General features: G+C 38.2%; 1 protein-coding gene across 2 annotated transcripts in view; it reads left to right on the forward strand.

Annotated features, from left to right (window-relative positions):
- prtga (protogenin homolog a (Gallus gallus)) overlaps window positions 1-4,066 on the forward strand; it is a 52,789-nt gene extending 48,723 nt beyond the window's left edge. The window contains exons 17-20 of one of the 2 annotated variants that reach the window (XM_066701343.1): window positions 325-448; window positions 675-813; window positions 1,038-1,151; window positions 1,530-4,066. In XM_066701343.1, coding sequence (XP_066557440.1) covers window positions 325-448; window positions 675-813; window positions 1,038-1,151; window positions 1,530-1,928 — 776 coding nt within the window. In that variant the 3' untranslated portion in view covers window positions 1,929-4,066. The remainder of the gene's footprint in view (window positions 1-324; window positions 449-674; window positions 814-1,037; window positions 1,152-1,529) is intronic. The other variant, XM_066701344.1, reaches the window with a different exon arrangement.
- Window positions 4,067-14,304: the final 10,238 nt, after the last annotated feature.

Here is a 14,304-nt window from a genome sequence, read left to right on the forward strand (position 1 = left end):
GCTTACCATACCATGACACATGATAATGGCTATGTATTTTGTTTGTCATTAACACTACCTAAAACTTTGCACTGCTGTATTTGACATTTTTTATAGCCTGAACTTTGGCCTTTGTTCCACTACATTATTTATGCTGTGGTAAGGCTTTTAAATGTAAAGGCAGTCATTTTTAGTAATTGTGTACTGTACTAAAAAGTTAAGGATCCCATAGAGACAATTACTCGCTGAGAGGTCTGCAGTGGTGTTAATTTCTGATGGCCTTTTCTGGTCTGTGGTAATTTCTCATTCTCATCTCCAAGATCTCTAATTTTATGACTGTTACAGCGTACTCCAATGGCTTTTACCACCTCGACCAGAAATCGATGACGGGGATTGTGGTTGGAGTTTGCATTGCCTTGGCCTGCATCATCATCTGCGTTCTAATACTGATCTACAGAAGCAAAGCCAGGTACGAAAATTGACCGAATTCAGTAGTTTATTATGAAGAGCGTCAGATTCCAGACACCACAATCGCCCCACTGTAAGGTTCCAGATGTTTTTATAAGAATCTTCACCTTTTGTCATGTCGTTCATCTGCACCACTTGGAACTCTGCGCTAGTTAGGACTTTTGTGTCAGTATGCCCTCTTGTTTGCATTTTCTGTAATGTAGATCTGATTTTGTTTTCTTTTGTAGGAAATCGTCTACCATAAAGATCATCAGGCAAGCCAATGGACAGGCCTCTCACGCTGCTGCCCAGTTGACTGCTGACAGCCAGGCGGAAAACACAGAATCTTCAATGCTAATGATGGGAAATGATTTCATTGATGCAAAGGTAAGAGACTGTCTAATCTGTGCTGTGCTCAATCTGATCTTTTCTTAGGAAAAGTCCACTAATCTTTGGCCGGACCCAGGTCTCTGAACACCCAAGTACTAGCATGAATACAAGAGGTTTTGTTGCTTTTGAGTGACTTCTGTTCAGTGTTAGATGTTACATTTATTTATTTTTTATTTAAGCATATCGCATTAAGACTTTTTTATTTTTATTTAATCTTTAAGGGTGGGACCGATCTCATTATTAACAGCTTGGGGCCAGTAAATCCCAGTAGCATGAAGAAGAAGAAATGGTTGTTCTTCAGTAGTGATGATAAACAGAAGATAAAGAGAGGCCAGGTAAGGGCTGACAGTGACCATGTTCTTATAGAGAGTGGAGCTGCTGAGCTTATAGGGAAAGGGGCAGATGGAGGAGGGACTTCCTGTTACTCATATCTCCACAAAAATAGTTATTAGAAGTTGTCAACTTAGCATTTTCTTTTAAATTTAAACCAGTTAGAACACTAAACTTACTTATTTCAAAAGTATCATACTGCCTACATGTTTTGGATGAAATACATTTGTGGGATGTTTTGCAAAAGCATAAATCTTTATGAACCAGTTGAGTATATACTTTGCATAGGTATAGAAAGTGCCTTTGATTTGTGCACTCATTGAAAGTGCTGCCCACCTTTAAAAAGTTGTATTCACCCCCTCTTCCCTTCATCCTTTGCTTAGGCTCAGAGGAGAAGCTTGCATGCCTTATGCTCTTACCAACCCGGATCGACTGTGCTGACCTATGAGGAAGAGTCTCCCTCCTCCCTGCAGCCGCCCACCTCCCTGCAGGTCCTGTTTGGCCCCCTGGGCGACACAGAGCACTCCCAGAACAGTGAGGGCAGCCATGAGACGGGTGACTCCGGGCGATACTCCCATGATGAAATGGAAATGACCAACCTGTCTTCAGGACACAACACGAGACCCCCGTCGCAGGAACTCTTCCCCTGCCAGGAGGACGAGGCCGCTATGGAGAAGCCCACCTCAGAGCAGCCTCACTTTTCTCTGGAGATCCCTATGAGTTGTGCCTCGGAAGCACCTCCAGACCCGCTGGCAGCTCCTCCAGCCCCTTGTCCTCTCTGACCGCTGCTCCCATGCGCCCGCTGTTCTAAAGGACAATGAGCAGGAAGCCAGGAAGACTTTGGAATCTGAAGTCTTTTTCTTATGAATGTGTTTTTTTTTTGCTGTTTGTTTTTTTGTTTTCTTCTTTTTAAAATTGTTTTTGAATGAAAAGAAAAAAAATCTCACCCACCTTGAATGTTCAAAAGATTGTCAGAAATGTGAAAAAATGACTGTTGCATTTCTGACATTATTTAAAAGAGTATATCACTGGAGCAAAAGGGATTGTAAGACCCTTTTTCTGCTGAATATCTACCTCAGTTTACCACATGGTAAACTCTCACTATATATTTAACAACTACTTTTACCTGAGTTGTGTAACAGGCGTTTTTAAGTTACGTAACAACTGATACTTCCTGATAGCAATAGTTTGTTTTTTTTGCTAGAAGTTGTGTGTTTGTCTGTCTTGTTTTGTCCTGAAATAAGGCATTGTAAGGGTATGACACCATTTGCTTAAGCTTAGTTTTTTCTTTTTAAAAATGTATTTTATCACAGGTTATATAATCGGGACCTCAGGTTTTTTTTTTTTTTTTTTTTTTAAGAATAGCTGCTAGCCATACATTTACTGTGCTTCCATTATAGTTACAGTATAGTTCATTTATATACACACACCATTCAATATAGAGCCATTGCATTTCATGTTGAATTTTAATTGGTGAAGGCACCAACCATACATCTCTTAGAAATATAGGGCTGCTCTTATCTAGTTTTACCCCCAATTGTACAAATGTCCCTGTTGTGTGTGATTTCGGTAGAAACGAGGAGAGGTGATGTTACTTGGCTTCTTTCATTGGATATGTACATACTTGGAATGCAATTACAAGGCAGCAATTTAAGCAAGTAAGGTAGTGCATATCTCCATTAATTACTGGAGTGACTTTAATGTCCCCCTAAAATTCTCCTCTTATTAGCAGTTTCCAAATCTGTCTTCGTAAGGATCTGTAAGAGAGAGGGGTGAGAATGCATGCCCAATATTACTTGCTTGTGAACTCAAAGGGATAAATATTTGAGATCCATAGACATTAGAATGCCACACAGCTCTGCCTTACCCTTAAGAAAGCAAAGTTGTGAGTTGTGATTGCAGGTCATCTGATTGGAAGGGACCTGCTGGTGACATACACTCAGTTAAACAAACACTTCCGTAGTACTGAACCATTTGGTGCTAACATTACACAGTTGTGCCTCACACAATCGCTCCACTGGACTTACACAAGCACATGTTCTCTGTCATGCCTTGGCAAAATATATTAGTGTGGTTAAAGCCCCCTGAAGGAAAGAGTGGGTTCATATGCAGCCTTAAACTAGTCCATTTCAAATCACTGTTTAGAACTCAGAAAGTCAGCCCCTCTCGGTTTCTGGCTTTGTAGGTGTTGGATTTCCACAATTTTCGAAGTTTGCAGGGGTTTGTTATTTGAATGAAAGAAATTAAGAAAGAAAGAACCTAAGCTCAAGCAAATGGAATTTCTTATCATATTGGTTAAGTTTTTTGTATTGTGAAGTTTTGCCCTTACAATTTCTGTTTTATACTACCTCCTTTTAAATGTATTATGTAGTGTTATTATTTTCCTAAACTCAGGGAACAATGTTTATTACATTATGATAGGTCATGTATTATGTACTATTACATGGCTAACTGACAGGGTATCTTCTTAGAACTGCTTATTATAGGAGATAGTTGCTGTAGATCTGTGAGAACATTTCTCTAGAATTGTGCCAGTAATGGTTCTCAACTTAGTGATGTGTTGTGATGTTAACCAAGGAATTGAAGTTCCTCCTCACTGACAGAGACTGTTTTGTTTCAGATAGATCTATGTATTTGTTTTATGGCAGGTTTTGATTTTCTCTTTTTTTTTTTTTTAAGAGTAGTTATTTACCAAAAAAAAAAAAAACCTAATTTAGAATATAAAAACATTGCTGTATCGACTTGTTCAGTACAACAGAACTTAAAAGCTTTACAAATGGCCTTAATGTGGAAAGGATATTTCAGGATATTGAGAAACAAAATAAGGCTCGAGAACCAAATTGAGATTGAGATTGAGAATGTGACCCTTTTAAGTAAGGGAAGGTAAGTGTGTGTAGAAATGAGTGCTGAAAACCAAAAACCCAATGGAAAAAAACAAATATATATATACACCAAAAAACCTTTTACCTCCAAAGATATATATTTTTGTCGGCTTTTAAGTACTACTGAGTACTCATTCTAGTTATTTTTGTTTTTTAATGTAGTTGATGCTTTATGCTAGAGTAGAATTATTGTATCAGTTTAGCACTTGTCTTTCAGATTAGTGTCACCTTTTCCATTTATAAGATTTATAGCTGATATGCATTGGTGGTAGATGCTATTGTCCAAAGAATTGTTTGCTTCCTCATTTGATTTTTCGTTTAGCTTTTCCATAGAAATTAAACAACGAGGGAATCCTCGTGCCAGACCAAAGATCAAACACCGTTCCTATGGATCAGCTAAGATGCTGCTTTTAGTAAAAACAAAAATGACGCCTTGCACATAACTGTGCCCTCATAGTGTTACCAAAATAAATTGAGATGCGGGTAATCTCTAAAGGCCCCGGGGGTTGGGGCTGCTTTATCAATTGTAAGAATAGAGCAATAATATTTTCATGCACATAAACCAAATAGTCCAGAAATCTATTTACTTTGAGAACTTGTGTTATGACAGGATGAGTTGTATTGTAAGTGACAAATTATATGCAGAAATATATATATTATTCCTCATCCTGTGCAACAACATTAGCAGTCAAAGGACTTTGATTATATAAAGGATATACCGTTGCATGAAAAGTGACACAATCAGTTATACCTTTATTTTTAAAAAGCAAACAATGTAAACCAAAGATTTCTTGTGTTACCTTTGCATATTGGCTAGGGAATCTGCATAGTTTCATAGATCTGCATGATGTTGTTTGTCATTTAAAATGTTTTGAATGTTTTTCATTTCTATTCCAATTAAAATGTATGGGTGTCTCTAAGACCACAAACCAAAATGGAAGTGGTACACCATTTTATGCTTTTTTGTATTCAGGTTTTTAAAAATTATTTAAGCAACAAAGCTGACCTTTTTTATTTTTTATAACAAACTTAATTGTTCCACTTATTTCTCACTGGAGGAGAAATGTATTTTGTATTATTCCTTTTAAGGGGGCAGAATGTACACCCCAGTGCTCAGAAAATGTACTGACTGACATTTGGTTTCGCTAAGAGATGCCTAAAATGTATAAAATGTTTGATGAAATTTTGAATATACCTTCGAGAAATGTTGTAGATGAGCATTAATCTGAAAAGCTGTGCTAAACTGTCAAACTTGCTTTTTTATATGAACTTTTCTGGTTTAAGTTTTTTATTATTATTCTGCTAGAGTAAGTTAATGTGTGAATATAACCACCAGCTATTGGAACCCTCAATGTGAATGAAAGCCTGCTTGTTCTCTGTGATAAGCAGTGCCTTTGGAAAATGAGCTGGAATGAGGAAAATTCACCCACAACCCTTTCCTAATTGGATGTTGTCAAATTGATTTCAACACTCCATTCATTTCATAACCCCCCAGATTTGAAATGCAATAATGAAACCCCTTATTGTTTTCCCCTTAGCATGAACTATCATAACATACACCCAGCATAAACGCATACAAATGGACATTTCTCAGTTTTTTCTGGGATGTATTGCCGTGACAAACTCTCACTGGGTGTTGCGTGGCTGAGCCTGTGATAAGGATCACTTCAGAGCATGTGAAATGCATCCTGCTCAACTCATGTGAAGTGGGTCTCCTTGAAGATGGAGAACTGTGATTGCCAGTGTAGAGCTTCATTAGAAAAATGAGAAATTGATCACCAGAAACTGTAAAACACCATTGAAACCCCAGTGCACGCTGTAATGCCTCAATACATCATGATGTGCATTATTGTACAGGTGGCCTTCTGTCCAATGAAGGTCATTATTTGCTTCCACTCCTCATTCCAGCCATCGATTCAAGGAGCCAGCAATAAGATCTCCTGTAGAATGCAGACATTATACGTAGCCAGTGTTAAAAAGGGAGATAAAGACTTATCTAATTCCCACCCACACCATTTTGTTATTTATTTTGAATATAAAAATGTTCTTGTGGTATTATTTTTTTTCTCGTTCTGAAGATGTGAAACAAAAAGGATGTTGTAGAAGGGCCTGTCTGATGTGACGGACTCTCAGGTGTTCTGCATCTTCTGAACTTTAGTAGCCAATGTTGTTGGTAAAGGCTAAATTGGCTGCTGCAGCAGTAGGCAGTGGAACAGGATTATATACAGTTTTACTCAGGGGATCTTGGCCACTGTCCTCTTGCTGCACAGAAGCCAACGCTTGCCTTGAATTTTGAATGTACTTGTCATTGTTGTTTTTTTTTAATTATAATTATTATTATACATTTACTGTTTTTTGTTTTTGTTTGTTTTTTGCCTGAAAATTAGGCACGCTTTATCTATTCTACAACATCAAAGATCATGCCAAAAAATGTTATACTAGTTTAAAAGCCAAATATTCTAAATCTCTTTATTACATGTCAAACTACGGATTGCACAGTTTAAATAAAAGTTTCCATGAAAATTGCATAATTGTTGTAACCGTGTTTTTGAGAAGACCGCATAAGCATATGGGAGGCAAAAAGCAGGATTATCAACTGATTGGTGCTTAAATACAAACATTCAGAATTACACCGATACATATCTGGGAGTTTTACACAAGTATAGGATTATGTTGAAGATGTCCTTAATGTGACATGCATGCTTCAGTCTGCCAACCAAGGGAATAAGGAGGCTAACAGTGGATTTCACAGATCAGTTTTAAAAACTACTGCTTTCTGAGTCTGCAACCTATAAACAGTATCACCTTGGGGCAGAGTGCTGAGATGCAGTCTATTGACAGTGCATCTCGAGGACTGCTGACATATTCTTCAATCTTAGTTTGGAGGCGGGGGGTGGATCAAAAAACAGAAAAAGCCTTGACATTGAATTCTGTGCAAACTCTTCTTTGTCTCTAAAAAGCACTCAAAGGATTTTAAACCCTATTTTCCCCTTTGCTTACAGTGATTGACTGATCATGAATAGTGTATATCTGTAAGGATGTCGGTCTACCATGGAGTGTGTAGCATTACAAAATGCAAAGTAATGGAGCATGATAGTACAAAGATCCATGTTTAACTGATAATGGGACCCAGTAACTTTCTTTCATGACGATCAGATGGCATGTCAAAATGCCTGCTTAAAAAAAAAGTGTTTTGAGCACATCTGATCTAATACTACACTTACATAGACAGAACTAAATCTTCCTGTTGATGATCTGTTCCATGGAATGGAATGAAGGAACACAAGCACAATAACAAGGCCAAAGCTACCCTGCCTCATCACAGCCTCCCTGCACAATTTTGTTCATGTTATTGTGCATCACTTAGTAACCTTTATACTTATCCATAACGAGACCTTTGCAAAGGATCAGAAAAGCAAATTAACCTCAGCTATTTTTTAACATATGCTTCCTTAATATATATATATATAATATATATATAATTGATCCTGCAGCTGGAAGTGATTGCTGCATTGTGTTCATTGGCATTTTTTTTATTTTGGGGATTTTTTAATTATTTATGGAGAAGAGTCAAGCCCACAGCTTCCTTGACAAGGGGGGGGATCTGTTGAAGCATGTAGGCCTAGGTAATTGATGTCAGCAGGCTTTCCAAAAAGCATGACAACATTAGGATACATCACTCGGATCACTATTCTGGCAGCCACAACTGGCCATTAAACCCTGAGCATGAGATTTCACTGGAAACAAGTCACAATCCCCCTCAAAAAATCCCCTTCCCTCTAGATTTTCACTTCCCTTGAACTTTAAAAGAACTGTGCCGTGTTGGAAATAGGGTTGTCCATAAAATCAGCTGCAAATACAATACAGAAGAAAGTAATAATAACAACGCAACCACAACAAAAAGCCCTCCTTCCAATCCTTGTCTGCTCAATATCTGAATTGGAATATGGATCCTCTCAGCATGGGCATTAACTGCTGGGGAGCTCTGTGGAGTGTAATTCCAGCCTTAATGATTTTTGCTCCTCCATGTCTGTATTACACACTGTTCTCCTGATTGCAAAATCCATACCTAAAGCCTTAAGTGTCTGAGGCTTCTCACTGGGTGCTGGACACCCTGGAAAGCCCAAGCGTGAGCATTGACAGAAATATAGTATCCGGTAGTCTTCACAAAATCATGGGCCTATACCAGAGAATGTCCTGGAGAGAATAGACACTGGGAGGTGAATATGTATTATTATTATAATTTTAATTGCTGGTAGATGTCTCCTGTACATGTCATTCTTAACTTTTTTTTTTTAATGCGTTGTTCTAGGGTACAAAGAGCTTGGTTCTGTAGGACTGTCAATACTTCCTCTACCTACAAGTTTCTGACCAAGTTTGCAGCTTCAGCAGTTTTAATACATACATATTTTCCCTGTATCGCCACTTTGGGATTAATCTGACATTTTGTAGAGTAAATGATAGAGAACATCACCCCCTGGTGCCAATGTTTGGAAATACACCAGAGGTTTTAGTTATATTTTTCTTTAGTAAGCTGATCATTACTGAAATAATCATATTAACATTGTCAGATGTTCATTGTCAAATGTATCTTTGCAGTATATATTCTTAATTGATAACATGTAGTACAAGGCAGTGGTTTACAAAAAATATTCAATGATTCTGTAGTGCAATGGAATTTCATTTGAAAATCACCTCCTCGTTTTCAGAATGATTTTGTTGCTCAATATGTGATTGCAATGCATAAAAACAATTACAGATGAATAGGCAGGGTGTTAATTAACACATTTCAATCAAACGCTTTTGTAAAATATATAATTTCAGCCTAGCATTTCCACTGAACAATACCCCAGAATGACAACGTGAAAGAAGTTTGTTTGAAATCTTTGCAAATGTATTAAAAATAAAAAAAACAAAAAAAGCACATATACAAGTATTCACAGCCTTTGCCATGACACTCAAAATTGAGCTGAGGTGCATCCTGTTTCCACTGATCATCCTTGAGATGTTTCTACAACTTGATTGGAGTCCACCTGTGGTAAATTCAGTTGATTGGACATGATTTGGAAAGGCACACACCTGTCTATATTAGGTCCCACAGTTAACAGTGCATGTCAGAGCACAAACCAAGACATGAAGTCCAAGGAAGTGTCTGTAGACCTCTGAGACAGGATTGTATTGAGGCACAGATCTGGGGAAGGGTACAGAAAAATGTCTGCAGCATTGAAGTTCCCAATGAGCACAGTGGCCTCCATCATCCGTGGAAGAAGTTTGGAACCACCTGGACTCTTCCTAGAGCTGGCCGCCCAGCCAAACTGAGCGATTGGGGGAGAAGGGCCTTAGTCAGGGAGGTGACCAAGAACCCGATGGCCACTGACAGAGCTCCAGCGTGTCTCTGTGGAGAGAAGAGAACCTTCCAGAAGAACAACCATCTCTGCAGCACTCCACCAATCAGGCCTGTATGGTAGAGTGGCCGGACGGAAGCCACTCCTCAGTAAAAGACACATGACAGCCCGCCTGGAGTTTGCCAAAAGGCACCTGAAGGACTCTCGGACCATGAGAAACAAAATTCTCTGGTCTGATGAAACGAAACAAAGATTGAACTCCTGTCTGGAGGAAACCAGGCACCGCTCATCACCTGGCCAATACCATCCCTACAGTGAAGCATGGTGGTGGCAGCATCATGCTGTGGGGATGTTTTTCAGCGGCAGGAACTGGGAGACTAGTCCGGATCGAGGGAAAGATGAATGCAGCAATGGACAGAGACATCCTTGATGAAAACCTGCTCCAGAGTGCTCTGGACCTCAGACTGTGGCAAAGGTTCATCTTCCAACAGGACAACGACCCTAAGCACACAGCCAAGATAACAAAGGAGTGGCTACAGGACAACTCTGTGAATGTCCTTGAGTGGCCCAGCCGGAGCCCAGACTTGAACCCAATTGAACATCTCTGGAGGGATCTGAAAATGGCTGTGCACTGACGCTCCCCATCCAACCTGATGGAGCTTGAGAGGTCCTGCAAAGAAGAATGGGAGAAACTGCCCAAAAATAGGTGTGCCAAGCTTGTAGCATCATACTCAAAAAGACTTGAGGCTGTAATTGGTGCCAAAGGTGCTTCAACAAAGTATTGAGCAAAGGCTGTGAATACTTATGTACATGTGCTTTTTTTGTTTTTTATTTTTAATAAATTTGCAAAGATTTCAAACAAACTTGTTTCATGTTGTCATTATGGGGTATTGTTTGTAGAACTTTGAGGAAAATAATAATGAATTTAATCCATTTTGGAATAAATCTGTAACATAACAAAATGTGGAAAAAGTTAAGTGCTGTGAATACTTTCTGGATGCACTGTATGTTGGCATTGCTGGAAAAGGTGAACTGCTTTCGCCCACCCCTCTCTAGATAAGATAAATGATAAGGCCTTAATTTCTGAATAAATTGTAAATACAAACATGGTAATTGGATGGAATGAAAACATAATTTCAAAGATGGAAAGTATTTTGTGTTTTCTCTTATCATATTGTGAACATGTCCTTGTAAACACAGTCTTAAGAATGAATTTGAATAATTTCAGAGAACAGTGGGAGTGGAGTGGGTGGAGTGTCAAGGAATAAGTATTTGTATGAAAATTATGAAATTTTTGCTAATGTAATATTGCTAATAATATGCCTATGTTCCTCCCTGTGTCCTGTGTACACAATTAGTAGTCACACAAACCTTCATCAAGTTTATGGCTCGCAGCGAAGGCCATCTCTAATCAATACTGAGGCAATCCATATATCGCGGAGCTCAGACCAAATCAAAATCTGACAGCTAATCGGGAATGCAGAGCTCATCACCCAGGTAACAGCTGAATATTGACCTATTGTCCTGATTGCTAATAAGTATGATTGCTTAAGATGTTATGGTACTAGTTGCAGTGTTATATGAAAACAACTAACTAATGAACAGTGTATAAATCTTGAATGTCTTGAAAATAGTTATTGTTAAGGACCTGTAGATTTGACTGTTACTTTGATTATTCTGTGTTGAATTCCTACTATTCACCTACAAGAAAAAAAAAACCTCTCCCTTACACTTAACATTAAAACCTGAAGCTGTACAACAGATCTGTGATGGTGAACCCAGAGGTTTCAATAGTACTGTAAAGAATATGGCACCACTGCTATGAAAATAGTTGTGTGCATAAAAGGGAATGCATGAAATCAAGACAGGTTGTTTTATTTTTGTATAATTTAATTACCTGACCTCATTTCCAAACGCTAGTTATGGTCAAGTGTTGGTAGATTAAATCAATTTATACTACTGCACCAACAGTAGTAAATAACACACTGCATCTTATGAGTGAGAGAAATATATATTGATCTTCCTCTATCCGTCCACAGTAGGAAAGCTGTATGTTTTTCTATTAAAACAATGCTAAAAAAGAAACTGAATTTAATGTTACTGCCATGCAAACTGTCGTTTTGTGCAATGTTGCATTTTACAGAGGCAATACTTCATTCTTCATATAACTTAGGTATCACTTATAAGATCCTATAGATTCTATACCACTATCAGGTGCACCAAATACTAGAGTATATTATTTAATATAATATATTGTCCAAATCATATTTCAGTATTTATATGTTGTGGGTGACCACATAAACAGGATAATGAGACTTGTAAATTAAATAATAATAACAATGCTTTTTAACACTTTTGTTATGAAAAAAACAAACAAAACAAAAAACAGAAGGTCTCTGTGCCCTTAATCTCTTGTCATCCCTAGTCTTCACAGAATGTGCTGTTCTCCCAGCCCAGCCTGGGCGCTTGCCTAATTCTCCTATTCGCCTCCTCTTCCAGTGGAGATTAATTCAATTGAGGCTAACTTTGAGAATTTACTGTATAGAATCATTTTCTGTAGAAAGACAACTCACTTCCAAATGAGCTGCTGATCTACTCTTAGCTTGTGACTGAACCCAACTCTGGGTATCCTGGCTTCTGAATCCTGCATGAACAGGCTCCTCATCTGGCCCATGTACTATCTTGGAAATGTCCAGGAATTAGGTCCCATGCACAGACCCCAATGTCCTTTCACTGCCATATAAGGAAGGACAACGATTCTTTGATGTGGGAAATTACATCACTGACATTTCTAGGGAAATTATATAATCCAGTTACAGGAGAGGTCCTTATAGCAATAATTAAAAAGTGCTGCAATTAAGAATTCAATTCAATTAAGGTAAATCTATTACTTTAGATTCTGGAAGTTTTGGTTTGTGTGTTTGTGTTTATTCCCCCAGAATAGGGAGACATTTATCTGAATATCTTGATATTACTTTGACCATAAACTTCCCCAGTGGGCACAGTTAGTTGCAATGACGTCAGAATCTGATGTCAGATTTTGGTCATATAATGGTTGTATATGAAAGTTGGATTGACATTGTAATAATGTTGTTGTTACAACGTCAGAATCTGACGTCATTCCAACTTTAACATACAACCATTACATGACCAAAATCTGACGTCGGAGTCTGACTTCTGTATAACAATATATCAATCATGTCAATGCTGCAAGTCTGACTTTAAGTTCCTAAATTAAAAAATGCTATTAGTACACCACTTGAAGTATTAATATAATTTAAATAATGTAAGGCTTTTGTAGAAAGAAACTGAATTCAAGTCAAACTTTATTTAATACAATTTTGCATTAACGGTAAAATTAACAATAAAAACATGTAATTTAGCTAGGCCAGGTTCTCAACCCTGATCCTGGAGGACTCCCTACCCATTCTGTTTCTTGTTCCAATTGAGCTCTCAATTACTTAATTGACCTAATAGTAATTCATTGGCTCCTAGTTGGTTATCTCGTTTATTAAAGGGATACAAAAATGCATTGGAAAAAAAAATCCTTTATTATTATTATATATTTTTAAACCGACAATTTTATTATATTCTTCAGCTTTGGAGAAAAAAATGTCCACCAGACAATGTGAAACTGGAGGTTTTCAACACAACGACAAATACAATACGCTACAATTGTATCTCAGTCAGGATTACAAATAATTCATGCCGTGAGTATTGTTATTGTGATGAGCCAGACCATCTTTAACTTTGGACTGAGCATTGCGACCAAAGCAGGATGCTTGTTATGGTGAAGAGATGGAATAAAAGTCATGCTCAGAAGGTATATGGGGACTCTGTCTGCCTGTTATTTGCGTCTGGCCGTCTTGAGCGCAGAGGCTGTGCGGCTGCGCTGAGCCCGGGGGGCAGCAGACCCCAGTGTACAGACACGCAGTGCAATCTGAATTACTCACTTCTGATAGTCAACATTATTAAATGTCACCCGTATGACCTCTACATTGCCTCCTATACCTACGTTTACTATTTACTACAACGCAGACATCACAGCCAGTCCGTCCGTCCGTCACTCGCTGTAACAGTTGAGTGCGTGTCACGCGCTCACTCACCTGCGTGTCCGCGGCCTCGCGCGCAGAGTAGCCATGGCTACGCGCACCTGAACCCGCCGCGCTCTGATTGGCCAATTGGACAATAAAAACCGCCAGCTTAGCCAATCACAAGCACGAAAAGTCAGCCGGTGTGGGTTAAAGTATTAGCAATTGGTAAATAATTATAACACTTAGGATGTAAAACTGAAATGATATGCCAGAACTGTTTTTATTCCCATTACACAGTAATGCGCGATGGGTGCGGGGGTGTCCTAACAACACACCGACACCTCCAGGATGGTGTGTGCGTTATTTCATCTAAACTTAAGTAGCGACTAAAATATAACCAATAAACTTCGTTTAAGGCAGACGTTGCAGGTTGGTCATATTTTAGTTGCCTGACGTCGCGACCAAAAAACGACGTCATTATAACGTTTTGTGGCCAGTGGGTGTAATTTTCACTGCAAATACTCAAATGCCTTATTTCTGTTATAGGTTAATTTGAAATAAGATAGTTGTAAAATATATGTAGTGCATTTGTTAAAACAAACAAACAAAAAAAAAAAACATTCAGAATCCAATTACAAATATGCATATGTTGGGAAAGTTTTTGTATACTTGCGGTGAAGGATTTCCTAACACGAATTACTGGTTTGTTCAAGCTGAATTGCTTAGTCCAACTTTTTATGTGATGAGTGCTGATTTGGCTTTTAAAGGTTTAAAGGTTCATTCAACCCACCCGAAACCGTTGTATAATGTATTTCCTCCTGTCGCAAATAAAGCAACGCTTTATTAGGAAATACTTTAATATTTAAAGGACAAATATATAATAATAATAATAATAAT

Source organism: Amia ocellicauda, chromosome 4 (genome assembly GCF_036373705.1).
Source record: "Amia ocellicauda isolate fAmiCal2 chromosome 4, fAmiCal2.hap1, whole genome shotgun sequence".
NCBI lineage: Eukaryota > Metazoa > Chordata > Actinopteri > Amiiformes > Amiidae > Amia > Amia ocellicauda.